Below are 26,069 nucleotides of genomic sequence, written 5' to 3'. Positions count from 1 at the left end.
TGACTACGGATGGCCAAGGAAGTAGCTCGATATTGATCTGTATTCCCACTGTTATGGTGCTGCAATCCAAATGCACGCATTTGGTCTTCGATATACAACAACAACAAGAAACTACCGACTTCATTCGCAGCTTTGCGGGCGCTTAGGTCTGCTGATGCACACCGTGCGGCGTCTTCGAATTCCTTAATCCCCTCTCAGCAGAGCTCTTCGCCAACTGCTAGCTCTAGAAGAGATACTTCGTGTCGTGTGTGTTCCATCGCCTCTTTTACTCGCATTGCTTCTCTTCACACTCTCTCGACCCCCTGGTTCCGCACACTGCACATTGAAATCCTCACAGAACAGCAACCATGGGTATTGTTCGCAGCCGTCTGCACAAGCGCAAGATCACCGGTGGAAAGACGAAGATCCACCGGAAGCGCATGAAGGCCGAGCTGGGCCGCCTTCCCGCCAACACCCGTCTTGGTGCCCGCCGCGTGAGCCCTGTGCGTGCTCGCGGTGGCAACTTCAAGATCCGTGCGCTGCGCCTGGACACCGGCAACTTCTCCTGGGGCTCCGAGGCCATTGCCCAGCGCGTCCGCATTCTGGATGTCGTGTACAACGCCACCTCCAACGAGCTGGTGCGCACGAAGACGCTGGTGAAGAACTGCATCGTCGCCATCGACGCCGCGCCGTTCAAGCGCTGGTACGCCAAGCACTACGGCATCGACCTGGACCTGGGCAAGAAGGTGTCCAAGGGTGCGGAGAAGAAGGGCAAGAAGTCCGCCGCCACCGCGGATAAGTACGATGTGAACAAGGCTTCCCCGAAGCTGCAGCGCGAGTGGGTGCGCCGTCGCCGCCAGCACAAGATCGAGAAGGCGATTGCTGACCAGCTGCGCGAGGGCCGTCTGCTCGCCCGCATGACCAGCCGCCCTGGCCAGACCGGCCGCGCGGACGGCATCGTGCTCGAGGGTGCCGAGCTGGCCTTCTACCAGAAGCGCCTGGAGAAGAAGAAGAAGTAAGCGCACTTCCGCGATCGGCGCGTGAGGCGGCTATCCCATCTGTGCAAGAGCAACTCTTTTGTTTCTTTGTTTTGATTTATTCATTTACCAACAACTACAAAAGTTGAGGAGAAAAGAAAGGTCAGGTGCCGTTTGTCCACCGCGGCCTGGCAGAAACACCGCAGCGCATTTGAAAGGACAACAGCGGCGAAGCCATTGAAGTTTGCTGTCCCACAAGTGTCTGAGAAAAGAAGGCAACGTTTGGCAGAATCTGTGTTTCTGACACGTGTCAAACACGTCCGCCGTCGTGCTGCGGGTGGGCAAGAGGCACACACCGACATATACACGCATCCGAAAAATAATGACATTCATGTTCCACGTGCTTCCACCATCGCTCTTCCTCCTTGTATAAATATTCCTTTCCCGCCTCCCACGTTTGGTGCCGTTGCTTTGCGTGTCGCCGTTGCGGATACCGCACTTCGCGCCGCAGTTCTTTCATACACCAAAAACACACTAAACGAAACACCTCCGTTCTACACCGCCCTCTCTCATTTTTATTTCTCATATTACATTTGAGCCCGCATTACTGATCCATCATGGCCACTCCTGAACAGATTGCGAACTGCATCCGCTGCCTCGCCGCTGATATCGTGCAGGGCGCCAAGAGCGGGCACCCCGGCACGCCGATGGGCATGGCGCCCGTGTCGACGGTGCTGTGGACGGAGATAATGAAGTACAACTGCGCCGACCCGAGTTGGGCGGACCGCGATCGCTTTGTGCTGTCCAACGGTCACGCCTGTGCGCTGCAGTACTCCCTGCTGCACCTGGCCGGCTACGACCTGACCATCGACGACCTGAAGCAATTCCGCCAGGAGGGCGCCCGCACCCCCGGCCACCCGGAGCGCTTCGTGACGGCCGGCGTGGAGGTGACGACCGGCCCGCTCGGACAGGGTGTGTGCAACGCCGTGGGTCTCGCCATGGCCGAGGCACACCTCGCCGCCACCTTCAACAAGCCCGGCCACGAGATCGTCAACCATTACACGTACGCATTCTGCGGCGATGGTTGCCTGATGGAGGGCGTGTGCCAGGAGGCGTTGTCGCTTGCTGGCCACCTTGCTCTGGAGAAGCTGATCGTTGTGTACGACAGCAACCACATCTGCATCGACGGCAGCACCGACTTGTCCTTCACGGAGCAGAACCGCAAGAAGTACGAGGCGGTTGGGTTCCACGTCATTGAGGTGCCCAACGCGGACACGGACTTCGATGCCCTGCGCAAGGCGTTTGCGGAGGCGAAGGCGACGCACGGCAAGCCGAAGATGATCATTCAGACCTCGACGATCGGCTACGGCTCCTCGAAGCAGGGCACGGAGAAGGTGCACGGCGCCCCCCTCGGCGATGAGGAGATCGCGAAGCTGAAGACGAAGTTCGGCCGCGACCCCAGCAAGAAGTACTTCGTGGAGGAGGAGGTGTACGCGGCGTTCCGCAAGCACGTGGAGAAGTGCGTGTTGGAGCAGAAGGCGTGGGAGGAGCGCGTGGAGAAGTACAAGGCCGCGTACCCGGCCGAAGGAGCCGCGTTCGTGGCGCAGCTGAAGGGCGAGCTGCCGGCGGGCTGGGAGGCGAAGCTGCCGCTGAACGACAAGTCGATCGCGACGCGCAAGGCGAGCGAGAACTGCCTCGCCGCACTGTTCCCGGCGGTCCCCGCGCTGGTTGGCGGCTCAGCGGACCTGACGCCGAGCAACCTCACGCGTCCCGCCTCGGCAAATCTGACGGACTTCGAGCCCGGCAACTACGCCGGCCGCTACCTCCGCTTCGGCGTCCGCGAGCACAGCATGGCGGCCATCGTGAACGGCCTCGACGCGCACGGTGGCGTCATTCCTTTTGGGGCAACCTTCCTGAACTTCATCGGCTACGCCCTCGGTGCCATCCGCCTCGCCGCGCTGTCGCACCACCGCTCCATCTTCGTGGCGACGCACGACAGCATCGGCCTCGGCGAGGACGGGCCGACGCATCAGCCGGTCGAGCTCGTCGCGGCGCTGCGCGCGATGCCGAACCTGCTGCTGCTGCGTCCTGGTGACCAGACGGAGACGAGCGGCGCGTGGGCCGTTGCGGTGGCCAATGCACGCCGCCCGTCCGTGGTGTGCCTGAGCCGCCAGAACACGGTGCCGCAGCCCGGGTCGAGCATTGAGGGGGTGAAGAAGGGCGCGTACAAGCTGAACGACGTGGAGAACCCGCAGCTGGTGATCGTGGCGAGCGGGTCGGAGGTTTCGCTCGCCGTGGACGCCGCGAAGGCGCTGGCCGGCGAGGCGCGTGTGAGCGCTGTGTCGATGCCCTGCCAGGAGCTGTTCGACGAGCAGTCGGAGGCGTACCAGCGCTCGGTGTTCCCCGAGGGCGTGCCGGTGGTGTCCGTGGAGCCGTACGTGAGCTTCGGTTGGGAGAAGTACTCGCACGTGCACATCGGCATGCCCGGCTTCGGCGCCTCTGCTCCTGCGGAGGCCTTGTACAAGAGATTCGGTATCACCCTGGAGCATGTCACGGACGCCGGCCGCAAGCTGATGGCCCGCTTCCCGAACGGCAACGCGCCGCTGAAGAACTCTGCGATCAGCAAGATGTAAACGGCGGAAGAACGAAGCAGAGAACACGGATGCGGCGTGCTTCGGCACAACAGGCGTCCCGGCCAGCACGGATCGTCATCTGCAAAGACCTCTTTGGGGCCAGTAGATTTTTCTTCGAAACACGGCTGCGCACTCTCCATCAAAAGATCCGGGTTAACGACACGCCAAAAAGAACGAGAAGTGATACATATATATATACCTATTTTATTCTAGTAACGACGCTTTGCTGACGTGAGCCACTGCAGCAAAGGAAAACCCGCCGCTCCGTCATAAATTTCTCTTTCCGAAGGCGACAAAACACGCACGCTTCGAGTATATTTTTGTTTCACGTTTCAATCTCTCTCCCGTTATTATTTTTTCCTTAGTTTTCCATTTCCACTATTTCCCGAGACAACCGACTCGTCTCGACGTCGTTTTGCTTCTTCCTCTTTCTACGAAAACTGAGCGGAGTCGCCGCGCTGCCGCAAAAAGAAGGAGGAAGAAAGGGAAAGTACGACGTCATGTACGGCAGGGAGATAAGGCGTCGAGGCACGCTCACAGCAGCGGCGACGACGGAAGTTGCTCCGTGCGCGTGCTGACTTCGCCTTTTTGTTGTTGACCTGCAACACGTGTTGTCGGTTGTCTTCGCAACTCCTCCAGTCCCCTCCAAATTGAGAAGTGTGGTCACCGTTTTTTGGCTTTTTCGAAAAGAAGAAAACAATAAAGAGCCGACATGTGCTGTGCAACTTTCAAAACATCTACCCCCTTCGTTTCCTCCCATTTTATTAAATTATATATTATTGTTTGCTTGTTTTGTGGGTTGTTTCTTCTCTTCTTTCAGACCTTTTTGTTTGCTTTCAACGCAGCGGACGCGCTACGAGCCAAAGGAAGTGTACGAAGCCCAGGAGAAGGATATCTTGAGTTTCCAAGTAAAATTGTGAAACGGGGAGTCTGCATACAAAACTACATGTGTTGGAAAACGGTGGATAAACTTACAAAAAGACAAAAAGGTGTTAGTATGCGCGTGTAGCGATGCTAGCTGAAAGGAGCGCGCCTTTTCGTTGCCAGCGAAAGAAGTGTAAGCACTTTTGTGGCCAACGGTGAAGTCGTTGCCGGGTCCGCAAACAGCGTCACAATTGTTCATTTTTTTCTCCTTTCAGAAGGACGAAGAACGCGTTTCTGTTTTCGTGTCTTTTCCCCCCAGTTGGTGCAGCTTTCGTGCCTCTGACCCCTTCTCTTCTCCCAGTGTTATTCCCCTCCCCCTCTCCTTCTCTCGTATTGCCTTTTGCTGCAACACCCGCTTCTGGTGCGGTGCTTACCCGGTTATGTGAATCCCTTGACTCTTCCTGTGCTGTAAAGAGAGTAGCAACCATGGGTATTGTTCGCAGCCGTCTGCACAAGCGCAAGATCACCGGTGGAAAGACGAAGATCCACCGGAAGCGCATGAAGGCCGAGCTGGGCCGCCTTCCCGCCAACACCCGTCTTGGTGCCCGCCGCGTGAGCCCTGTGCGTGCTCGCGGTGGCAACTTCAAGATCCGTGCGCTGCGCCTGGACACCGGCAACTTCTCCTGGGGCTCCGAGGCCATTGCCCAGCGCGTCCGCATTCTGGATGTCGTGTACAACGCCACCTCCAACGAGCTGGTGCGCACGAAGACGCTGGTGAAGAACTGCATCGTCGCCATCGACGCCGCGCCGTTCAAGCGCTGGTACGCCAAGCACTACGGCATCGACCTGGACCTGGGCAAGAAGGTGTCCAAGGGTGCGGAGAAGAAGGGCAAGAAGTCCGCCGCCACCGCGGATAAGTACGATGTGAACAAGGCTTCCCCGAAGCTGCAGCGCGAGTGGGTGCGCCGTCGCCGCCAGCACAAGATCGAGAAGGCGATTGCTGACCAGCTGCGCGAGGGCCGTCTGCTCGCCCGCATGACCAGCCGCCCTGGCCAGACCGGCCGCGCGGACGGCATCGTGCTCGAGGGTGCCGAGCTGGCCTTCTACCAGAAGCGCCTGGAGAAGAAGAAGAAGTAAGCGCACTTCCGCGATCGGCGCGTGAGGCGGCTATCCCATCTGTGCAAGAGCAACTCTTTTGTTTCTTTGTTTTGATTTATTCATTTACCAACAACTACAAAAGTTGAGGAGAAAAGAAAGGTCAGGTGCCGTTTGTCCACCGCGGCCTGGCAGAAACACCGCAGCGCATTTGAAAGGACAACAGCGGCGAAGCCATTGAAGTTTGCTGTCCCACAAGTGTCTGAGAAAAGAAGGCAACGTTTGGCAGAATCTGTGTTTCTGACACGTGTCAAACACGTCCGCCGTCGTGCTGCGGGTGGGCAAGAGGCACACACCGACATATACACGCATCCGAAAAATAATGACATTCATGTTCCACGTGCTTCCACCATCGCTCTTCCTCCTTGTATAAATATTCCTTTCCCGCCTCCCACGTTTGGTGCCGTTGCTTTGCGTGTCGCCGTTGCGGATACCGCACTTCGCGCCGCAGTTCTTTCATACACCAAAAACACACTAAACGAAACACCTCCGTTCTACACCGCCCTCTCTCATTTTTATTTCTCATATTACATTTGAGCCCGCATTACTGATCCATCATGGCCACTCCTGAACAGATTGCGAACTGCATCCGCTGCCTCGCCGCTGATATCGTGCAGGGCGCCAAGAGCGGGCACCCCGGCACGCCGATGGGCATGGCGCCCGTGTCGACGGTGCTGTGGACGGAGATAATGAAGTACAACTGCGCCGACCCGAGTTGGGCGGACCGCGATCGCTTTGTGCTGTCCAACGGTCACGCCTGTGCGCTGCAGTACTCCCTGCTGCACCTGGCCGGCTACGACCTGACCATCGACGACCTGAAGCAATTCCGCCAGGAGGGCGCCCGCACCCCCGGCCACCCGGAGCGCTTCGTGACGGCCGGCGTGGAGGTGACGACCGGCCCGCTCGGACAGGGTGTGTGCAACGCCGTGGGTCTCGCCATGGCCGAGGCACACCTCGCCGCCACCTTCAACAAGCCCGGCCACGAGATCGTCAACCATTACACGTACGCATTCTGCGGCGATGGTTGCCTGATGGAGGGCGTGTGCCAGGAGGCGTTGTCGCTTGCTGGCCACCTTGCTCTGGAGAAGCTGATCGTTGTGTACGACAGCAACCACATCTGCATCGACGGCAGCACCGACTTGTCCTTCACGGAGCAGAACCGCAAGAAGTACGAGGCGGTTGGGTTCCACGTCATTGAGGTGCCCAACGCGGACACGGACTTCGATGCCCTGCGCAAGGCGTTTGCGGAGGCGAAGGCGACGCACGGCAAGCCGAAGATGATCATTCAGACCTCGACGATCGGCTACGGCTCCTCGAAGCAGGGCACGGAGAAGGTGCACGGCGCCCCCCTCGGCGATGAGGAGATCGCGAAGCTGAAGACGAAGTTCGGCCGCGACCCCAGCAAGAAGTACTTCGTGGAGGAGGAGGTGTACGCGGCGTTCCGCAAGCACGTGGAGAAGTGCGTGTTGGAGCAGAAGGCGTGGGAGGAGCGCGTGGAGAAGTACAAGGCCGCGTACCCGGCCGAAGGAGCCGCGTTCGTGGCGCAGCTGAAGGGCGAGCTGCCGGCGGGCTGGGAGGCGAAGCTGCCGCTGAACGACAAGTCGATCGCGACGCGCAAGGCGAGCGAGAACTGCCTCGCCGCACTGTTCCCGGCGGTCCCCGCGCTGGTTGGCGGCTCAGCGGACCTGACGCCGAGCAACCTCACGCGTCCCGCCTCGGCAAATCTGACGGACTTCGAGCCCGGCAACTACGCCGGCCGCTACCTCCGCTTCGGCGTCCGCGAGCACAGCATGGCGGCCATCGTGAACGGCCTCGACGCGCACGGTGGCGTCATTCCTTTTGGGGCAACCTTCCTGAACTTCATCGGCTACGCCCTCGGTGCCATCCGCCTCGCCGCGCTGTCGCACCACCGCTCCATCTTCGTGGCGACGCACGACAGCATCGGCCTCGGCGAGGACGGGCCGACGCATCAGCCGGTCGAGCTCGTCGCGGCGCTGCGCGCGATGCCGAACCTGCTGCTGCTGCGTCCTGGTGACCAGACGGAGACGAGCGGCGCGTGGGCCGTTGCGGTGGCCAATGCACGCCGCCCGTCCGTGGTGTGCCTGAGCCGCCAGAACACGGTGCCGCAGCCCGGGTCGAGCATTGAGGGGGTGAAGAAGGGCGCGTACAAGCTGAACGACGTGGAGAACCCGCAGCTGGTGATCGTGGCGAGCGGGTCGGAGGTTTCGCTCGCCGTGGACGCCGCGAAGGCGCTGGCCGGCGAGGCGCGTGTGAGCGCTGTGTCGATGCCCTGCCAGGAGCTGTTCGACGAGCAGTCGGAGGCGTACCAGCGCTCGGTGTTCCCCGAGGGCGTGCCGGTGGTGTCCGTGGAGCCGTACGTGAGCTTCGGTTGGGAGAAGTACTCGCACGTGCACATCGGCATGCCCGGCTTCGGCGCCTCTGCTCCTGCGGAGGCCTTGTACAAGAGATTCGGTATCACCCTGGAGCATGTCACGGACGCCGGCCGCAAGCTGATGGCCCGCTTCCCGAACGGCAACGCGCCGCTGAAGAACTCTGCGATCAGCAAGATGTAAACGGCGGAAGAACGAAGCAGAGAACACGGATGCGGCGTGCTTCGGCACAACAGGCGTCCCGGCCAGCACGGATCGTCATCTGCAAAGACCTCTTTGGGGCCAGTAGATTTTTCTTCGAAACACGGCTGCGCACTCTCCATCAAAAGATCCGGGTTAACGACACGCCAAAAAGAACGAGAAGTGATACATATATATATACCTATTTTATTCTAGTAACGACGCTTTGCTGACGTGAGCCACTGCAGCAAAGGAAAACCCGCCGCTCCGTCATAAATTTCTCTTTCCGAAGGCGACAAAACACGCACGCTTCGAGTATATTTTTGTTTCACGTTTCAATCTCTCTCCCGTTATTATTTTTTCCTTAGTTTTCCATTTCCACTATTTCCCGAGACAACCGACTCGTCTCGACGTCGTTTTGCTTCTTCCTCTTTCTACGAAAACTGAGCGGAGTCGCCGCGCTGCCGCAAAAAGAAGGAGGAAGAAAGGGAAAGTACGACGTCATGTACGGCAGGGAGATAAGGCGTCGAGGCACGCTCACAGCAGCGGCGACGACGGAAGTTGCTCCGTGCGCGTGCTGACTTCGCCTTTTTGTTGTTGACCTGCAACACGTGTTGTCGGTTGTCTTCGCAACTCCTCCAGTCCCCTCCAAATTGAGAAGTGTGGTCACCGTTTTTTGGCTTTTTCGAAAAGAAGAAAACAATAAAGAGCCGACATGTGCTGTGCAACTTTCAAAACATCTACCCCCTTCGTTTCCTCCCATTTTATTAAATTATATATTATTGTTTGCTTGTTTTGTGGGTTGTTTCTTCTCTTCTTTCAGACCTTTTTGTTTGCTTTCAACGCAGCGGACGCGCTACGAGCCAAAGGAAGTGTACGAAGCCCAGGAGAAGGATATCTTGAGTTTCCAAGTAAAATTGTGAAACGGGGAGTCTGCATACAAAACTACATGTGTTGGAAAACGGTGGATAAACTTACAAAAAGACAAAAAGGTGTTAGTATGCGCGTGTAGCGATGCTAGCTGAAAGGAGCGCGCCTTTTCGTTGCCAGCGAAAGAAGTGTAAGCACTTTTGTGGCCAACGGTGAAGTCGTTGCCGGGTCCGCAAACAGCGTCACAATTGTTCATTTTTTTCTCCTTTCAGAAGGACGAAGAACGCGTTTCTGTTTTCGTGTCTTTTCCCCCCAGTTGGTGCAGCTTTCGTGCCTCTGACCCCTTCTCTTCTCCCAATGTTACTTCCCTCCCCCCCCCCCCCTTTCCTCTCCCTTTCATCTGCCTCGCTTACAAATTCGGCAGTCTCTTATCTTATTAGCGCGTAAGACAAGATGGTGAGCATCAAGTGTGGTTCCCGCCGCAAGGCCCGCCGCGCGCACTTCCAGGCGCCGAGCCACGTGCGCCGCGTGTTGATGAGCGCCCCGCTCTCGAAGGAGCTGCGCGCCAAGTACAACGTGCGTGCCATGCCGGTGCGCAAGGACGACGAGGTCATTGTGAAGCGCGGCACCTTCAAGGGTCGCGAGGGTAAGGTGACGGCGTGCTACCGCCTGAAGTGGGTCATCCACATCGACAAGGTCAACCGCGAGAAGGCGAACGGCTCCACCGTTCCGGTCGGCATCCACCCCTCCAACGTCGAGATCACAAAGCTGAAGCTGTCCCACCACCGCAAGGCCATCCTCGAGCGCAAGGACCGCTCCGGCAAGAGCGACAAGGGCAAGGGCAAGATCTCCGCCGCGGACAAGGCGATGCAGCAGATGGACTAAGTGGAACGAGGAGAACTTTTCCTGTTCTGTGCTGTCTGTCTGCTGAGCGCTAGTCGATCAGCAAACGAGAGACAGAGACGGCGAGGACTGCGTTCCCAGCAATTGGGCGGCACCCTCGCCCGCCTTCTTATTACATTTTTTTCCTTTCATCATTTTAGCCAAAAACAGCCAAAAAAAAAGGTCAGCAGCGCCTCCTCAAAGAAATGAAAGGTCCTTCATTGGCCTTGGTTTGACGAGTCATTGGCACACCATGGCTTGTCTCGCCGCTGGGTGGCCAGATGGTGTCGTTTGAGTATCATGTGCTTCCTGTAGGTGTTCGTCGACGTCGTGCACTGCGTACCCCTTCCTTCAGCACGCCAGTGGATGCAGTCTATTCGGTCAGAAGACACGGATGAAAAAAATGATTCCCTTCCCTTCTCCCTCCTTCTCATTCCTTTTTCCTGCAATTTCTCTCTGCGCAATTCGTGTGTGCGTGTGAGGTGGCTAAGACAACCCTCTGGCTCTCCCGCTTCGACTTTGTAGCATAGCTCGCTAGTGTAGGTGCGCACCTCCTCAGCACCACCGCTTTCACGCCCTCTAACGACCTTCCCCCCCCCCTTTCCTAAAGCACAACACGGAGAATGTAATGGAGTACAAGCTGCTCGCAAGCCCCCGTATTCGGCAGGAGGCGCAGCGCTGCCTGCGCGCATATCACGAGGCTTATCAGCTGCGGCATCAAGCCGCGGCCGCAGGTGCAGTCTCTTCTTCCTCCTCGTCCTCGCACCGTCCATCGAACGCGCAGCATGGATCTTGCTGGAAGTTCTATCGAGGGGAGCTGCCCGCCTCTCCTGGCAACGAACACGTCGATGACCTTCTCGCCTACGGTGGCGAGAGCAGCAACGGTCGGGTTTTGCCACGCTGGTGTCCAGAGGAGTTGGAGTACCGGCACGACTACATCCAGTGGCTTTTTCCTTTGCGTGAGCGCGGCGTGAACTGGCTGGCGCCGCTGCTTACAACGGCAGAGGCGGACGAGATGCAGCGAGACGGTCTCATCATGGCCCGTGTCTTGCAAGCCTTCCGCATGATGCTGCGCTTCTACGGGACGGACATCACCTACACGACGTCGCTGGCACAAGAAGGGCGTCTGGAAGCACAGCTACGGCGTACCTCCAATCACACGGAGTGGGCAGCGCGGTATGAAAACCTCGTGCACCACTCCCACAACTGCCTGCGCATCAGTCGCATTTTGCAGTTTCTCGGAGAGGTGGGACTGGAGCCGCTGAAGCTGGGCTGGCTGCAGTACTTGGCGCAGGAAGTGATGCGTGGCTCGACGACTGCTAAGGCGCCGCTGGCGGCGTGCCGGGGCAGCTTTTTCTTTTGGATGGAGATTCCGTTTGCGGCGGAGGACAGAGCGCGACTGCAGAAGCTTGTGGAGAAGTTTGTGTCTTCCGTCGCTCCGCCCACACCGGCGACGGGGCCCGTGGTGGTGGTGAAGGACCTGCTGCTACCGTCAGCGCTCGACCTGTCGCGAGTCATCCGCGAAGTGCAGCCGTCAGCTGATGCTTACTCCGCATCCCCACCGTCGGCCTTCGACGAGGAGGGGGTGAAGGGACGGAGGCGGCGGCTCGAATAAACACCGGATGTGACTCCTCAGTTACTTTTCCCAGCAACTCCAAACACACACACACACACAGAGGAAGTGTTCTGCTGTGTACTTACCACCCTTCGACATGATCTGCAACAACAAAAGCTTTATCTAACCCTTCACCTTGCCTACGTAGTGAGTCGTGCAGGCCTGTCAACCACCCGCACTCTAACGTCGATGTTTCTTGCTTGTCCGATTCAATCCTGCGAGGAAGTCGTTTCTGTAATGAATTCGGGCGACGTGCGGCGGCCATTGTCCCGCCCTTCCCTCCGCGGCCGACTCCGCCCCACCCCTCACCGCTTGGGTTTTCCGATCAAATCGGGCACACGCCTCTTCTTCACGGCTATTGCGTTCCTTCACTTTCTTTCTTTCGGATCGCCACGTCATCTTGCGGCGAGCGGCACACTCAACACAAACAGCGCACCGATCGGACTGTGAGCATCACCTGTTTACATATTGAATATTCTACGAAACCTTCTCCGTTTTTAGCTATCCATGCTTCGTGTGGTGCCGCGTCTCCTTGTCTCCTACACGGCGGCGGACATCCAAGCCAAGTTGCAGTCCAGCGAAGCTCTGCAGCCGGTACGGTCCATTAAGGTGGTCGATGCCAGCGCCGGCTGCGGCAGCTTCTTCAACATCGACATCGTCTCTCCCGTCTTTCAGGGCAAGACACTGATTCAGCAGCACCGCCTCGTCAACGGCGTGCTGAAGGATGAGATTAGCGCAATCCACGGCTTCACGCTAAACACGAAAAGCAAATAAACAGATTTAGTTTGTTTCGTTTAACGAGTTACGCCTCGACAACGCGTGCAAGACGAGTGTCATGCGGCAGAGTGAGGTCCGCGGAAAGACGGAAACCACTCGTGCTTCTGCCTGGCGCTTCGCCAGTGATTCGAGCGTGCGTGTGTGTGGATGGAGGGGGAGGGGGAGGGGGAGGAGGAGGCTTTGCGTTCGCGAACGCTGCTGCTGGCGCGTCTTAACTGCGGCCTGGAATTGCTTCACGGCTTCTTCTCGTTGTGAAGTTTGCAGGTTTTTAGTTGCATTTAACGGCTTTTTTAAATTGTATTTCTTGCTAGCGAAGCTAAAGAGAAAGAAAGGGAGAGATGAAACGAAGTTTTGGTATTGGTGGTGATAACGGAGGACGCCCTCCTGTATGGGCAAGCTATCGTTGATTTAGCGGGCTGCAGAGATCCATGACCGGGCAACTGTCGTGGCGCCTCCAAGCGATTCAGCTACAAGTGCTATTCCGCAGGGATGGTGAGACGGCTTCATTGAACGGTCGATTATTATTATTATTATTATTATTAAGCCATGACGGTAACGACGGCGCCAATTCCAATCCATTCATTCCTTTTCTTAACGCCTCCGCTTTCTTTTCATTGAGTTCGTCGTTTCTTGCTGACACACACACACACACGTGCACACGCACACTCCTGTGTCAGCTCAACGCCGCCTTTTTCCTTTCCTGCCTTGCCCCGCCGCCTTCTGAAAAACTCACACGTCGAACGCACGTGCGTTGCTTGCAAGTTTACAAGACAACGCCTTCTTTCCTTTTCGTTTTTGCGTGTTTTACTCCTCCTTTCGCACATGCAGGGAAAGTTTATTCAATCCATCACCGGCCGTCCGATCATCGTGACGGGCGGTTCGTCCGGTCTCGGTGCTGCCACGGCCCGCTTCCTCGCCCAGCAAGGTGCGAAGGTGACACTGCTGGACCGCAACGCGGAGGAAGGCGAGAAGGTCGCAAAGGAGATTGGCGGGCACTTCGTGGCCACGGACGTGTGCAGCGAGGCCGACGTGCAACGTGCGATCGCCGCGGCGCAGGACGTCTGCGGCAAGCCCCTCTTTGGTGCGGTGAACTGCGCCGGCATCTGCCCCGCTGCGAAGGTGGTGGGCAAGAAGGGCTGCCACCCGCTGGACCTCTTCAACAGGACGCTGCAGGTGAACCTGCTGGGCACCTTCAACGTGTGCCGCCTCGCCGCGGAGGCGATGCAGAAGAACACGGAGGCGTTGGAGGCGGAAGCGGACCGCGGAGTCATCGTGAACACCGCCAGCGTGGCTGCGTATGAGGGGCAGGTTGGCCAGGCCGCCTACGCCGCGAGTAAAGGCGGCATCGTCAGTCTAACGCTTCCCCTGGCGCGTGAGTTTGCGTCGCATCGCATTCGTGTGAACACCATCTGCCCAGGCATCATGCAGACCCCGCTACTGCCGCCGGCGGTGGGCGACGCTCTCGGTGCTACCGTTCCGTATCCCTCTCGCCTGGGCAATCCGGACGAGTTCGCCCACCTGGTGTACTTCCTCTTCAGCAACCGCTACATGAACGGGGAGTGCATCCGCCTGGACGGCGCGACCCGCATGGCTGCGAAGTAGCACAAGTTGCACCGCCGGGTCCTTTCTTCTCCCCTCCCCTTTTCCTCCTCAGACGCGTGCGGTGCGACGTCTGGGGGAGCGCAGGTTAACGCACCGTCTTTTCGTCCCACCGTTGCCTCCCTCCCTCCCCCCTGCAGGGTCTTCTCTTCGTTTCTTCGCAGCTCATTTCACTTGCCAATGACTTTCTTCTGTTTTCTCGTTACTATTATTTTTCCTCCCTTCTGCCACTATCGACGGAGAACTTTCGCTGACTCTGAGGTTTCACTGAGCCGGTTGGTGATCACCACATGAAGATAAACATATCTTGTTGTTGTTGTAGTTTTTGTTGTGTCTTTGCGCCCGTCCCGCTTTGTCACGTGGGACGGGCGAAGAGATGCGCCAACGTGGCTGAGTTCCACAAACAGGAGAGAAAACGCGCACTGACTGCTTTATCGAACCCCCCCCCCCCTACGGTTTCCACGAACTCCCACACGCATCTCTCAGTGTACTGAGCCGCACCGTTGCGTGGGCTTCAAATGCGAGTCTCGTGCTATCGCTGCTGTGCGCGCACAACGCCCTGGAGCGGGCCCTTCGCTTTCTGGATCACCGTCCTTTTCTATCCCGTGTCGCCACTTCCTGGTTGTGTTGAAATCATGGCCCGTCCTTCCGGCAGTTTGCGCACGGAGGAGGGATAAGGAGCGACTTGTGTCGTGTCTCTCTCTCACGGACCACTGCAGTGTGCACCCTTCTACGGAGCACAGGTTTCTTCATATTCATTTTAGAAGTTTGTTTCCACACTCACACACACACTCATTACGTAATCATGAATAGCGGGTCAACGCTAGTAAAAAGCCCAGAGGACATCGCTGCGGCGGCGGCGGAGCCGCTGGGCAGTGAAGAAGAAGTTGTGGACCAGGTGAAGGGCGAGGAAGCGGGAGACGCGACTGCGGACGAGAGCGAAGACGTGTGTGAGCCCTCCTTCTTTGAAGAGGAAGCCGCGTGCACGGCGCTGCTGGCTCGTGCGGCGGAGTTGCTGCCTCCTACCAATGCGCAACTACTTCCTTCAGTTGGCATCGATCCGCAGGGTGTGGCGGCCATGTTGGAGATACGTCTACCTGCCATCGTCGATCGCTATCAAGACAGCCCGCATCTCCTGCATCCGCACCTCGAGGCTCTCATGCAGCCGCTGGTAGAGTTGCTGCTGCGATACTTGCCGAATGCGGCGGAGGTGTGGGCGAGAGAGAAGCCAGCGCAGAGAAGTGCGGAAACAGCAGCAGCAGCGCCGTCGGCGCCCTCAGACGGTTCATCTCGTGGATCTTCCGCCGCGGATGCCGCCACCCTGGTGGTCACGAGCAGCCTCGGGCAAGACTTGTCCATGTTCGACTCGGACGCCCCCAAGACCCCCCTCCATCTCGTCTGCAAGGCCCTCTACAGCATCATCAAAACGGCGGGCGAGAAGTGCTGCACGAGTCACTTCCCGAACAACGTCAGCCACTACGAGGACGTCTTTTACACGCTACAGCTGTGGGTGGCCGACCCGACCCGCCAACGGGAGTGGGAAGTGCGCTACTGCCTGCTGCTGTGGTTGTCGAACCTCGTCCTCGTGCCTTTTTCGCTCGTCCTGGTCGACACGAACCAGTCCGAAAGCAACGCCGCGGCGCGCCTGTCGCTGTCCGATGCCACCCTCGTCACCGCCAGTCGCTTTCTGGCAGACACGTCGAAGTGCCGGGAGGCGGCGGCGCTGCTCGTGGCCCGGCTGCTGACTCGGCCGGACAGCGCACGGCACCGTCAGCTCTTTTTTGACTTTGCCACTTTCATTCTGGAGTCCTCCGTGAAGTCGGGCGAAGGGACCGGGCAGGCAGCAGCGGCGGCAGCGGCGGCCACCGCTGTGGAACGTGTGCCGCACCACGCACCGTGGGCTTTCCTAGTAGAGGGCACGCAGAGCACCTTCAGCTCTCTTCTCTCCCAGCCCTTCCTGCTGCCCGGTGTGCTGCTGGCGATGGCCAAGACGATGAAATTGGGTCGGCGGGAGGAGCTGGTGCCCTTCGCGGCCACACTCCTCGCCTCCGTCTCCGCCGTGTACGCGCAGCACCCCAACGACAGTCTGCTGTGCAAGACCGCCGTGAAGGTCGGGCAGCGGCTGGTGCTGACAATGCTGAGGAAGAAGCGAGCGGGGTGGCGCTACCGTCGTCACATCGCGTCTCTCTCCGCCAATTTGGCGTCGACCAGCGCAGACGCCGTCGTCCTCGCCCTCGCGCCCAACGCAGCGACACCGGAAGAAGAGGAGGAGGCGGCGGAGGACGACGATGTGATCGACGGCGAGGAAGAGAGCATTGAGACGGGCATTGGCCTCCTCTTGCAGGCGATTGGCCACAAGGACACCGTAGTGCGCTGGAGCGCCGCGAAGGGCGTCGGTCGCGTGTGCGAACGGCTGCCCGGCACCTTCGCCGGCGAGGTGATGGAGGCCGTCTTGGAGGTGTTTGCCAACGCCTACAGCGACGCCCATTGGCACGGTGGCCTGCTGACGATCGCGGAGCTGTGCCGCCGCAGTTTGGTCGGCACGACACTGCTGGCGAGGGTGGTGCCCGTGGTGGCGCAGGGCCTCGCCTACGACCTCAGCAAAGGCACCTACAGCGTCGGCGCACACGTGCGGGATGCCGCGTGCTACACGTGCTGGTCCATCGCCCGTGCCTACGACGCCGAAGACCTGACCGTACACGTGCAGCAGCTCAGCGTGTCGCTCATCGTGACGGCGCTGTTCGATCGTGAGGTCAACGTGCGCCGCGCCGCGGCGGCCGCCTTTCAGGAGTGCGTGGGCCGCCTCGGCAACTTCGAGCACGGCATTGAACTGGTGACGACGGTGGACTTCTTCTCCCTCGCCACGCTGCGCCACGCCTACACGGTGGTAGCGCCGGCCATTGCTCACTACGACTCCTACCGAGACGGCATGCTGCGGGAGTTGGTCGGCGTGAAGCTGTTGCATTGGGACAAGACCATTCGGCAGATGGCGGCCATCTCTCTGGGGCTCGTGGCGGCGCAAGAGCCCGTCGAGACGGTGCTGACGGAGGTGCTGCCGGAGCTGCTGCGGCGGGTGGAGGACGTGACGGTGGCGACGCGGCACGGCGCTATCCTCGCCGTCGCGGAGCTCATCCGCAGCCTCCCTGCCTCCACCACCTGGACTCCGACCCACGTCCAGCGCTTCATTCACATCCTCACCACGCTGGAGTCCTCGCGAGGCTTTCGCCTACGCGGCGGCGAGTACGTGCGGCAGGCGTGCTGTGCGATGCTGCAGGCGATGGCTGCCCAACAGCTGAAGCTGCCGGACACGGTTGAGGTGACACGCATGGGCGACCGCGTGGCGAGGGTGCGCACGCTGGAGGTGATCTACAGCTTTCTGCGCGACACGTGGGTGAACATCCTGGAGTGGGTGCAGCTGGCCGCCACGGAAACCTTCGCGGCGGTCGCAGCGGCCTACTTCGTGAACTTCCTTCCTGTCTTCCACGGAAAGATTCTGACGGAGCTGTACGAGGGCTGCGGTGCGGATCAGCCGCCTATGCGGCGCCGCGGCTTCTTGGCGGCGGTCGGCGGTCTCCCTGCGACTCTCGTCAACGCACCGTGGGTCCCGGCAAAGGCAGCGGGGAACGACGCAGGAAGGGAAGAAGCGTCACGTGCGTTTGAGGTGTTCCTTCCGGTGCTGCAGGCGGCCTCGCTGTTGAGTCCCGCTGACGTGGCCAATCCAGAGCAGGCCGACGCTGAAGCGCGCCGCAATGCCGTGCGCTCGTTGGCGCGTGTGCTGTCCCGCGTGGACGTGGCCGCGTCACCGGCGGTGACCCCGCAATGGTACACAGCGATTGTGGAAGGCACGATGATGGCCGCCCTGCAGGACTACGCGACGGACAAGCGCGGCGACGTCGGCTCCTTTGTGCGCCTGGCGGTGCTGGACGGCCTTCCTGCCGTGATGAAATACGGGCTGCTGCTGCGGCATCCCCCGACGGCGGCTCTCTTGTGCACGCCGGCGACGGGGTTGTGTGTGTTGCGTGGGGTCGTGCGGTGTGTGCTGGAGAAGCTGGACCGCGTACGCGCCGTTGCCGGAGGCGTGCTGGTGACACTGCTGCTGCACGATCGCTGCGGGGAGGTGCTGTGGGGTGCGCCGCAGCCTCCGCGTAGCGTTGGGGATGAGAACGTGGGGAATGATGGCGCCGGGGCGGAGCTGCTGCAGTTTTCGCGGCATTTGTCAACGCTGACGGACCCAGCCGCATCGACAGAGGCGATCAACTGGCACAACACGCACCAAGTTATAAGTCTTGTCGGCCCTTACGTGCTCACGCGCTGTCCGGCCTGCCTCGCCCATGCCGCGCTCGAAGGTTTGATCGTCGCAGCCGGCGATCTGTCGGAGCACGTGCGCAAGCCCGCCACTGCCGCCCTCCTCAGTGCTTTTCACACCACCAACGGCACGGAAGACGCGTGCACCTCGTCCGACGCCGTCGCAAAACGCCTCTCTGCGTGTTTCATTGCGGTGCTGCACACCCACGCGCACGAAGAACGCATGCTGAAGCCGGCGAGTCGAGTGCTGGACCTTCTCATCAACGAGAGCGTCTTTGCCGTGGAGCAGCACGCCTCCGTCTTCGATGTGCTTCGCAAGGAGTTGAAGCACTTCGCGTTGAACATCGTGGTGCTGCTGTCGATGGTGCCGCTGCTCGCCACCTGTTGCCGCAGCCCCGACGTGGAGGTGCGCCGTGGTGCGTGGGCCCTGGCGCTTACGATGATCGCCAGTCGCTACCCGAAGGTACGAGCAAAGGTAGCTGCGGACTTCTACACGTCCCTGCTCGTGTTGACGTCCGGCAACGCCGCAACGGCCGGCCTGTCGGTGGAGGGGTGCCAGCGGGCAATGGAGCACCTCGCGAAGGTGACGTGGGACGGCAACGACGCGGTGTGCATCCGCCGTGCTCGCAACGAGCTCTACGGCATGTTAGCGATTGAGCCGCCCGCTGCGAAGGCGCGGACGGGAGAGGCGGAGGGCGAGACGCAGAGGGGTGCGATGCGACCAGCGCGAGAGCAAAGGGGCGCTGTGGCAGCCACCTACAAATCTCTGGTGCAGGAGACCGGCTACTGAGACGGCAGCTCTACGACTCGGAGCCCCTGCGTGCTTGTGTATGTGTGTGTGTATGTGTGTATGTCGGTGATGCCGTGTGTGTGTGTGCGTGTGTGTGCACGAGAGGCTCGACGTGCTTTGTTGCTGTGATGTTCAATTTGCTGTGCTCCTCTTCTGGATTTTAAGTCTCCTGGAATCATCCATAATCACAAAAAGAAGAAGAGAAAGGCCCAACGAACAATAAACGTAAGACACCCCTCACTTCTTGCATTCCACAGATGGCCTCCAACTCACGTATGTGGGGGCAGCGACGCGGTGAGGCTGTTAATGGGAGATGCCGGCGCACCGACACCCCTTTGGAATCGTTATTGCCCATATTGTGGCACGAGATGCAGAGAAGCTCGTCCTTCTGATGTGTGTACTTCTTCTTTCACTTCCACTCGGTCTTTCCTTGGTGTCTTCTTCTCCCGTTGCTCGCGTCATCAACGCCGCGCCCCTTTCATTGAGTGCCGCTCCTTTAATGGAGCCCCCGAAAGGGTAGAAGTCCCCCATCAGCTTCGGAAAACAACGGAAGCCAAATAAAGCAAACTCTTCAGTCATCGTTGGTGGACTTCTTAAGTAGTTACCCTCCTTCAACGGGAATTTGCGCACGTGATGACGTCCACAAGCACGCAGCTCATTGCAGACGTGCTACGCCGGCCCAGTTCGGTGGACCGCCTTCACTGGACGCTGCCTGAACCACCCTTTCGCACCGCGCAGGACTATGCGGCAACGGAGTTCCTCTACCGACTCCGCCTGTGCTCGGTGCTGGTGCGCGGGTCGTTGCTGTTGAACGCACTCGCACAAGGCGGGCCCCTTGGATGCAGCCCTGCGCCTGCTCCATCCAGCGTAAATGCGAGTTCCACCGCGTTGCAGTACCCTGTGCAAGTCACCGCACAGCTCACGTACATGGCGGAGCCACTGAGCCCCATTGTGGAGTCGTCCGCCGTGTACGCGGCTTCCGTCAACGCCTCACCCAATGCTTCGAGCTCCCCATCCAGCGTCTCACCCGACGAGCAACGGGTGGAGTTCGTCTTTGCGGAGGAGTGGATTATTTTTCCGCTGGAGCTGTGCGATGTCCCGCTGGACGCCACGTGCGAGCTGCACCTGTGGTACAACGACATCGACGTGGGGGCTGCCTCTTTCCACGTGTATGCGGTGGAGGGAGAGCTACGGGTGGGGCAGCAGCACCTTTCCTTGAACTCCACTGCAGCAGTACCAACAACCGCGGAAGGACCTCCAATGGATGACGCGACCGCATTGCTGGCGGAGTACCATCGTGGACGCTTCCCGGTCATCCCCTGGCTCGACGGGTTGTCCGTGCACCAACTGGAAGCCCGACAAGCGAGGCGTGCGCGTTCGACGATGCTGCGCAGCGCTGCAGTGGGCGCGGACGCTGCGGAGGAGGCCGCGCTCCTCGTGTTTTATCTTCCCACGGCCACCACCGCGGTTTTCTTCGAGCCCGCCGCCGCCCTCGGGGCGCGTGAAATGGAACCTTTGCTGACGGGGGTCGATGCAGCAAGTGCAGATGGAAGCGTTACTGCGGAGCGCTCGAGGGAGCACGCGGGCGACTATGCCCAACGCCTCTTTCCGGATCAGTACACCTTCTTCAAGGATTTCAACCTGAGTGAGGCCAAGGCTGCCATCACCGCCAAGTCGCAGTACTTCGTCTCCGAGAGCAGCGCACCGCCGGGGCCGAAGGAGCGTCATCAACTGGCCAGCCTGCTGCGACGCCCGCCTCTTCAGCTCGACCACGGCAGCAGCGGCGGCGCCGGCGGTGCGGGAGTAGGCGGGGGCGGGGCTGTGAACCGGCTGGAGGAGACACGCCTGCTGTGGAAGTACCGCCGCTTCATCTGCAAAGACGGACGCTTTCTCCTGCCGTTTATGCGCAGCGTTGATTGGGCCAACACGCACTCCACAGAGCGGCGGGCGGCGTGCGCGCTGATGCATCAGTGGGCTCGACCCGGTTTTGCGGACCTCCTCGCCTGCCTCAGCTTCTACTTTGACCGCGTCGCGCCCGTTCGGCAGTACGCCGTCCGCCTGCTGCGGCAGGAAGGCGATGGGCGGCTGTGTCAGGTTGTCTTTCAGCTTCTGCAGGCCGTCCGCTACGACTCCGCCGACGGCGAGCTCGCGACGTTCTTGCTGGACCGCGCGGTAGGGTGCTGGGAGATGTGCAGCACCGTGTACACGATGCTGACGGTGGAGGTGGCGCTGGAGCGTCGACGTGCCGGTGGGCCTGGAAAGGCTGGCGAGAACAGCGCCAACGCGAGCGGCAGCAGTCCACCGCCGGCGCAAGCGCGTGAACGGCCCGCGTGGGGGGCCGTCTTCGAGTCCCTCCTGCGGCGTCTAGCGAATCGCCTTTCGCAGCAGAGTCCGCTCTTCGTTTCGCGCCTGCGGCAACAACACGCCATGCATCGCGTCCTCCAGCAACTGAGCAAGCAAGTCCAGCAAAGCGCGCTGGATCGCCTGGGCAAGACGTCGCTAGGCAACAAGCTCATTGCGAAGCAGAGCTGCGGCCTCCACGCCCTCTTTGGCACGTTGCGTCATCGTGCCCCGCGCCGGGCGAACTCGGCGACGGCGGACAACGGTCAAAGCAACAGCAGCTTTGCGACGGACGCCGCCTCGACGCAGCAGGAACGCTCCCCCGTTAACTCGGTTGTACGTGCGGCGTGGGAGGAGGAGGAGGAAGACAACGACAGAGAAGGCGAGGAGGGCGCCACTGCCGCGGCTGCGGCTGGCAACGGCAAAGAGCAGCAAGAAGTGAACGCCCCCACGTCGTCCGCCAACTTGAGTTCAGCAACGACCCCACTTCATGGAAGCCGTACGCGACGCGGCACGCAGTCCGTTGCAGGCGTGTCACAGCAGCGAGGCACAACAGCGGCCACCGCCGTCGACGTCTTGGACCGCTACGGCGTCGTGACCTTACCCATCTACCCTGCCGTCCCCATCACAGGGATTCTCCCTAACTCTCTTTACATCTTCAAGAGCGCCAAGCTGCCGATGCGACTGACGTTCAAGGCCATACGACCCGCGGGCGTTCAAAGCGGGCCGACGATGGTGTCCACGGTGTCGTCGAGCACCGTCACGTCTGCGGCTCCTGCAGCGCTCGCACCACCGTCCGCTTCATCTCCCGCTGCTGCGTGTTTGCTGACGCCTCTTGCCATGCAGCGGCAACAGCGCACCGTGTCCACGCAACGCACTGCCGGCTCTACCGCAAATGTCAACAGCAACAGCAGTGGCGAAGTCTCTTCCGCCTTTGTGGAAGACCCCGTCGGGTCCGTGGAGGAGGACACGGTTCCGCTCGCCATGATGTTCAAGTATGACGACGACGTGCGCCAAGACCAGCTCATCGTGCAGCTTTTGCGCGTGATGGACGACCTTCTCCAGCAAGACGGGCTGCAGCTTTACTTGACGCCCTACCGCGTCATTGCGACAGGACCGCGCGAAGGCTTGGTGGAGATCGTACCGCAGGCGACGACGTTCCTCAATGTGCAGCGGGAAGTGCTGAAGTACCTGCGTGTCTACAACCCAACGGCGGAGCTGCTGCGCCAGGCGATGGACCGCTACACTCGCAGCTTCGCCGGCTACTGCGTCTCCACGTTCGTCCTAGGCATTGGTGACCGACATCTGGAAAACATTCTCCTCACCCAAGACGGCCGCCTGCTGCACATTGACTTCGGGTACGTCTTCGGCAACGATCCGAAGCCCTTCCCGCCGCCCATGAAGATCAATCGCGAGATGGTCGAGGTCCTGGGCGGGCCGCAGAGCACCGGCTTTACGGAGTTCAAGCTGTACTGCTGCAGCGCCTACAACACACTGCGCAAGCACGCTGCGCTGCTGCTGCACCTGCTGTTGTTGGGGGCACACGCGGAGAACATGCCGCAGGTCACCGGCGACGGCGGGGACCCCCGTGTGAACCTCCTGAAGGTGCAGGAGAGGCTGCGACTGGACCTGACCAACGCACAGGCGACACAGTATCTGCAGAACGTCATCGCAGACAGCGTGGGTTCGATCTTTACCAATCTCTGGGATGTCCTCCACGCGGCGGCGCAGGCAACCCGCAGCTGAGACGCGGCGCTCCTGCTCTGCCCTCCGTATATATATATTTTCCTTTTACTCCACTGTGCGTCTATGCGGCGGGGCGCCGTTGAAGGGTATATGGTGTCCGTTTATCGTGCTCAAGGAACGGAGAAAGCTGGATGCAACACATTACGGATTAGTGAAGGCTTCGTTGGTGCTCGACGTTTTTGTTTGTTTACTCCTGCGTGTTCTGTTGGTCGTCATTCGACAAACGCCAGCGCGATACGGTTTGAAGAGGCGGTGAAGCCGCAGCGCACAACGCGTCATTCCTCTCACCGGTTCTACGTGAGCTTCTCTGCACTCCTCCATTCTTTTTTAGTTTTCACGCTGCTTCTTTCCTCTAAGGGTACACAACTTTATTCTTTACGTTGTCTCTTGAACTCGTGCTGCCGTACGACACCAACCAACCGACTCAGCAGTTGAGCTGTGGGGCATGTTCTCCGGTTTTAGTTGAAGCACACAGACGCACTCTCTTGTCAACGGGCAAAGGCGGTCTCGGCACACGTGACGCGACCCGCCTCCCCCACCATCATTAGTTTTGTTATTCGGCTCCTTCGGCCCCCTTCTTTTTTGCTGCGCGTTGCAGCGCATTTGAACTCTTCGAAGCAGCAATTTTTGTTTGTTTGCGAATGAAACGCACAAGCGACGGGGATGCGGTGGACCGCCACCACCCCGCCCTGTCCTTCCACCGCGAGGTCCTCATCGTGCAACAGTGGACCAGAATCCGCCGCAGCTTTCTGCAGGCGTTGGAGACGGTGGCGGCGGACGAAAAGGGTGGGGTGCAGTGGCGCGAGCCGCGTAAGCTGTGGCGCCACGCCCAGGAAGCCTTGGGCAAGTGGATCCTCTCGCAGGTCGCACGGGTGCACCTCTCCAGCGTAGAACACAGCGCCGACGCGACGACGCCTCCTTCAGCATCATCGCCACTCGCCGCGGAGCTGCACGAGACAGACATTCACTTCTTCCCTACGGCGGCGCAGCTGCGACAGGCGGCCGCCCACTGCCATCGCCCCTCCTCAGCGGACCTCGTCACCTACGACGAACAGCTGGTGCGGGACCTGTCCCTCAAGTCGAACGGCACACACAACGCGGCAGCCGTGGCGGCTATTGCCAAACTGGTGAAGGAGTTCAACCTGCCGCAGCGGTGCGTCGAGGCGGCAGCGGCGGTGGAGGCCGCCATGCGCGATGTCGCGCCGTCGCAGGCGCTGCGTCCGCGCATTCGCCGCATCGAGGCCGCCGATCCGCACCGCACCGCGCAGCAGCAGCGCATTGCCGGCCCCATCGCGGAGGTGTCTGTGCAGTGGCCACGGCACTGGCGCAGGGAGCAGTGCCGGGACTGCCCTGCCGTGTCGCTGCCCTGGGCAGCCATGGAGAAGCTGCGAGCATGCTACGACTTCTTTTCCGAGGAAAACGAACAGGCACAGTACGACGGTGCTGCTGCTATCGAGCACCCCGATGCGGCGCGCCAGCAGCGATTTGAGCTGCGCGCGGCCGCCGTGATCCTGCGCTACGAAGGTGGTTTGGCGACGGGCAGCCTGCAGCTCTGCGCGGACACGCGGCTGAAGCAGCATTTGCACGCGATGGGTTATCACGTGATGGACCTGTGTGCGTCGCCCATCAACGCCTACATGGGCGTGCCACAGCTTGGCAGCTTCAGCGACGCGGTCAAGAGCAACGAAGGCGACGGCGAGGCGGGTAGCTCGACCTCGACGGTGCACGAGGTGCCGAACTATTTCTGCTCTGCCTTCTACGACACGGATCGCTACTTCGGTAGCGTCGGCAGCGCGGTCGCCGTCGACCCTCTGCACATCTGCCACGTCCCTCGCATCAACCCCGAAAAGAAGCCGCTGCTGCTCACTCTAGACGTCCCCTACGACGAGGACCTCTGCGAGCTGCTCTTTCAGAAGCTCGCGAAGGACATGCGCCGCGCCACCGCGGAAGCTTCGACTTCCGCTTCTACTTCTCGGCAACCGCCAGCCGTGGTAGACTACATCCTGGTGCTGCCACTGTGGTGGGACATTCCAATGCAGACCGACAAGCGTTTCTTCGCGGAGATCACCGACGCGGCGGGCGCGACTTCGTCCGCCGTGAGCGACGATGGCGGGCGGCGGTTTATACGTGATCGTGCGGCCATGTTGGAGCAGGGCTACACGGTGTCCTACACCTGGCCAACGGCGCTGGCGGAGGCGGCAGGGGACGCGTGGGTGTGCTTCGATGGCGTCTTTGTCGATGACCGCTACGGCTACTTCTGCACGGCGACGAATCGATGGCTGCACGGGGTGACGACGACGGAAGTGATCGGACTCGCCCAGCCTCGGCGCGAAGTTGAAGAGGGCAGCAGCGAGAAGAAGGAGGCAACAGAAACGAAGAGGAGAGTGATGTCGCCGCTGCAGCAGGCACTAGATGCGTTCTACGGGCCAGCCGTAGCATCGGCGTGAGCGTGGTGGGACCCCCTTTGATGACGTATGAGGTGGAATGCTCAATATATCTGTTTAGTTCCGGCTTTCCACCGCGGATTTCCAGACCGCAAGAGAAAAACTGAAGAGACCATTCATTAAAACCTGCTCCCCACAATAGCTCACACTAACCAAGTACAGAAGCCGTCTTTTCTCTTCTTTCGCCGCCGCTGACGGCTCACCTTTGACTCTCCTTCATGGTGTAATGGAAAGCCGAACGCTACAGCGCTGCTCAGCAGTTTGTAAAACATAAAAGCTTGATGTATTGGGAGAGGTCAGCCCTTCTCTCTTTGCTGCCTCCGCCCTCTTCCGCAATACGAGCACCATTCGTTCCCCTTCCTTCGTCTGGCCCTTCTGTTTTTGTTTTCGTTTTTCCTCCTTTCACCTCTGCACACCGCCCGCGCTTTTTCTAGCATAGAGGTTTACTTCGCGCACTTCCCCGCTCCCTCTTCACACCCAATTCACTCCGCAGCACACACACACACACACACACACACACACA

The 26,069-nt window shown here is 60.0% G+C and overlaps 12 protein-coding genes across 22 annotated transcripts in view; all 12 read left to right on the top strand.

Annotated features, from left to right (window-relative positions):
* Positions 1–336: 336 nt before the first annotated feature.
* ABB37_05778 (putative 40S ribosomal protein S8) lies at positions 337–998 on the top strand (the record flags this gene model as incomplete). Of its 2 annotated transcripts, none has more annotated exons than XM_015803939.1 (1): positions 337–998. In XM_015803939.1, the coding sequence occupies exon 1, from the start codon at positions 348–350 to the stop codon at positions 996–998; it is 651 nt and encodes a 216-aa protein (XP_015657764.1). In that variant the 5' UTR covers positions 337–347. The 2 variants fall into 2 exon arrangements, with proteins under 2 accessions (XP_015657764.1, XP_015657763.1); XM_015803938.1 differs by having other exon boundaries at positions 342–998.
* A 468-nt stretch (positions 999–1,466) lies between these two features.
* Positions 1,467–3,589, top strand: ABB37_05777 (transketolase; the record flags this gene model as incomplete). The annotated part of the gene is made up of 1 exon (XM_015803937.1): positions 1,467–3,589. Exon 1 carries the CDS (start codon positions 1,574–1,576, stop codon positions 3,587–3,589), a length of 2,016 nt encoding a protein of 671 aa, XP_015657762.1. The 5' UTR covers positions 1,467–1,573.
* Positions 3,590–4,813: 1,224 nt separating this feature from the next.
* ABB37_05776 (putative 40S ribosomal protein S8) lies at positions 4,814–5,590 on the top strand (the record flags this gene model as incomplete). Of its 6 annotated transcripts, none has more annotated exons than XM_015803936.1 (1): positions 4,814–5,590. In XM_015803936.1, exon 1 carries the CDS (start codon positions 4,940–4,942, stop codon positions 5,588–5,590), a length of 651 nt encoding a protein of 216 aa, XP_015657761.1. In that variant the 5' UTR covers positions 4,814–4,939. The 6 variants fall into 6 exon arrangements, with proteins under 6 accessions (XP_015657761.1, XP_015657760.1, XP_015657759.1 ...); XM_015803935.1 differs by having other exon boundaries at positions 4,880–5,590; XM_015803934.1 differs by having other exon boundaries at positions 4,927–5,590.
* Positions 5,591–6,058: 468 nt separating this feature from the next.
* Positions 6,059–8,181, top strand: ABB37_05775 (transketolase; the record flags this gene model as incomplete). The annotated part of the gene is made up of 1 exon (XM_015803930.1): positions 6,059–8,181. Exon 1 carries the CDS (start codon positions 6,166–6,168, stop codon positions 8,179–8,181), a length of 2,016 nt encoding a protein of 671 aa, XP_015657755.1. The 5' UTR covers positions 6,059–6,165.
* A 1,290-nt stretch (positions 8,182–9,471) lies between these two features.
* Positions 9,472–9,933, top strand: ABB37_05774 (putative 60S ribosomal protein L26; the record flags this gene model as incomplete). 2 transcript variants are annotated; one of them, XM_015803929.1, is made up of 1 exon in its annotated part: positions 9,472–9,933. In XM_015803929.1, exon 1 carries the CDS (start codon positions 9,502–9,504, stop codon positions 9,931–9,933), a length of 432 nt encoding a protein of 143 aa, XP_015657754.1. In that variant the 5' UTR covers positions 9,472–9,501. The 2 variants fall into 2 exon arrangements, with proteins under 2 accessions (XP_015657754.1, XP_015657753.1); XM_015803928.1 differs by having other exon boundaries at positions 9,501–9,933.
* A 478-nt stretch (positions 9,934–10,411) lies between these two features.
* ABB37_05773 (hypothetical protein) lies at positions 10,412–11,545 on the top strand (the record flags this gene model as incomplete). Of its 2 annotated transcripts, none has more annotated exons than XM_015803927.1 (1): positions 10,412–11,545. In XM_015803927.1, exon 1 carries the CDS (start codon positions 10,559–10,561, stop codon positions 11,543–11,545), a length of 987 nt encoding a protein of 328 aa, XP_015657752.1. In that variant the 5' UTR covers positions 10,412–10,558. The 2 variants fall into 2 exon arrangements, with proteins under 2 accessions (XP_015657752.1, XP_015657751.1); XM_015803926.1 differs by having other exon boundaries at positions 10,421–11,545.
* Positions 11,546–11,975: 430 nt separating this feature from the next.
* On the top strand, positions 11,976–12,319 carry ABB37_05772 (hypothetical protein; the record flags this gene model as incomplete). The annotated part of the gene is made up of 1 exon (XM_015803925.1): positions 11,976–12,319. The coding sequence occupies exon 1, from the start codon at positions 12,053–12,055 to the stop codon at positions 12,317–12,319; it is 267 nt and encodes an 88-aa protein (XP_015657750.1). The 5' UTR covers positions 11,976–12,052.
* Positions 12,320–12,998: 679 nt separating this feature from the next.
* On the top strand, positions 12,999–13,924 carry ABB37_05771 (putative mitochondrial 3-oxoacyl-(acyl-carrier protein) reductase; the record flags this gene model as incomplete). Of its 2 annotated transcripts, none has more annotated exons than XM_015803924.1 (1): positions 12,999–13,924. In XM_015803924.1, exon 1 carries the CDS (start codon positions 13,145–13,147, stop codon positions 13,922–13,924), a length of 780 nt encoding a protein of 259 aa, XP_015657749.1. In that variant the 5' UTR covers positions 12,999–13,144. The 2 variants fall into 2 exon arrangements, with proteins under 2 accessions (XP_015657749.1, XP_015657748.1); XM_015803923.1 differs by having other exon boundaries at positions 13,084–13,924.
* Positions 13,925–14,575: 651 nt separating this feature from the next.
* On the top strand, positions 14,576–19,016 carry ABB37_05770 (putative tubulin folding cofactor D; the record flags this gene model as incomplete). The annotated part of the gene is made up of 1 exon (XM_015803922.1): positions 14,576–19,016. The coding sequence occupies exon 1, from the start codon at positions 14,727–14,729 to the stop codon at positions 19,014–19,016; it is 4,290 nt and encodes a 1,429-aa protein (XP_015657747.1). The 5' UTR covers positions 14,576–14,726.
* Positions 19,017–19,520: 504 nt separating this feature from the next.
* On the top strand, positions 19,521–23,102 carry ABB37_05769 (putative PI3-kinase; the record flags this gene model as incomplete). 2 transcript variants are annotated; one of them, XM_015803921.1, is made up of 1 exon in its annotated part: positions 19,521–23,102. In XM_015803921.1, exon 1 carries the CDS (start codon positions 19,650–19,652, stop codon positions 23,100–23,102), a length of 3,453 nt encoding a protein of 1,150 aa, XP_015657746.1. In that variant the 5' UTR covers positions 19,521–19,649. The 2 variants fall into 2 exon arrangements, with proteins under 2 accessions (XP_015657746.1, XP_015657745.1); XM_015803920.1 differs by having other exon boundaries at positions 19,531–23,102.
* Positions 23,103–23,743: 641 nt separating this feature from the next.
* On the top strand, positions 23,744–25,549 carry ABB37_05768 (hypothetical protein; the record flags this gene model as incomplete). The annotated part of the gene is made up of 1 exon (XM_015803919.1): positions 23,744–25,549. The coding sequence occupies one exon, from the start codon at positions 23,744–23,746 to the stop codon at positions 25,547–25,549; it is 1,806 nt and encodes a 601-aa protein (XP_015657744.1).
* A 430-nt stretch (positions 25,550–25,979) lies between these two features.
* ABB37_05767 (hypothetical protein) overlaps positions 25,980–26,069 on the top strand; it is a gene marked incomplete at its 3' end in the record, with an annotated part of 1,409 nt that continues 1,319 nt past the window's right edge. The window contains exon 1 of the mRNA XM_015803918.1: positions 25,980–26,069. This exon is cut by the window's right edge and continues 1,319 nt beyond it.

Source organism: Leptomonas pyrrhocoris (assembly GCF_001293395.1).
Source record: "Leptomonas pyrrhocoris isolate H10 chromosome Unknown, whole genome shotgun sequence".
NCBI classification, from domain to species: domain Eukaryota; phylum Euglenozoa; class Kinetoplastea; order Trypanosomatida; family Trypanosomatidae; genus Leptomonas; species Leptomonas pyrrhocoris.
This window is presented reverse-complemented; position numbering and strand designations above follow the sequence as displayed.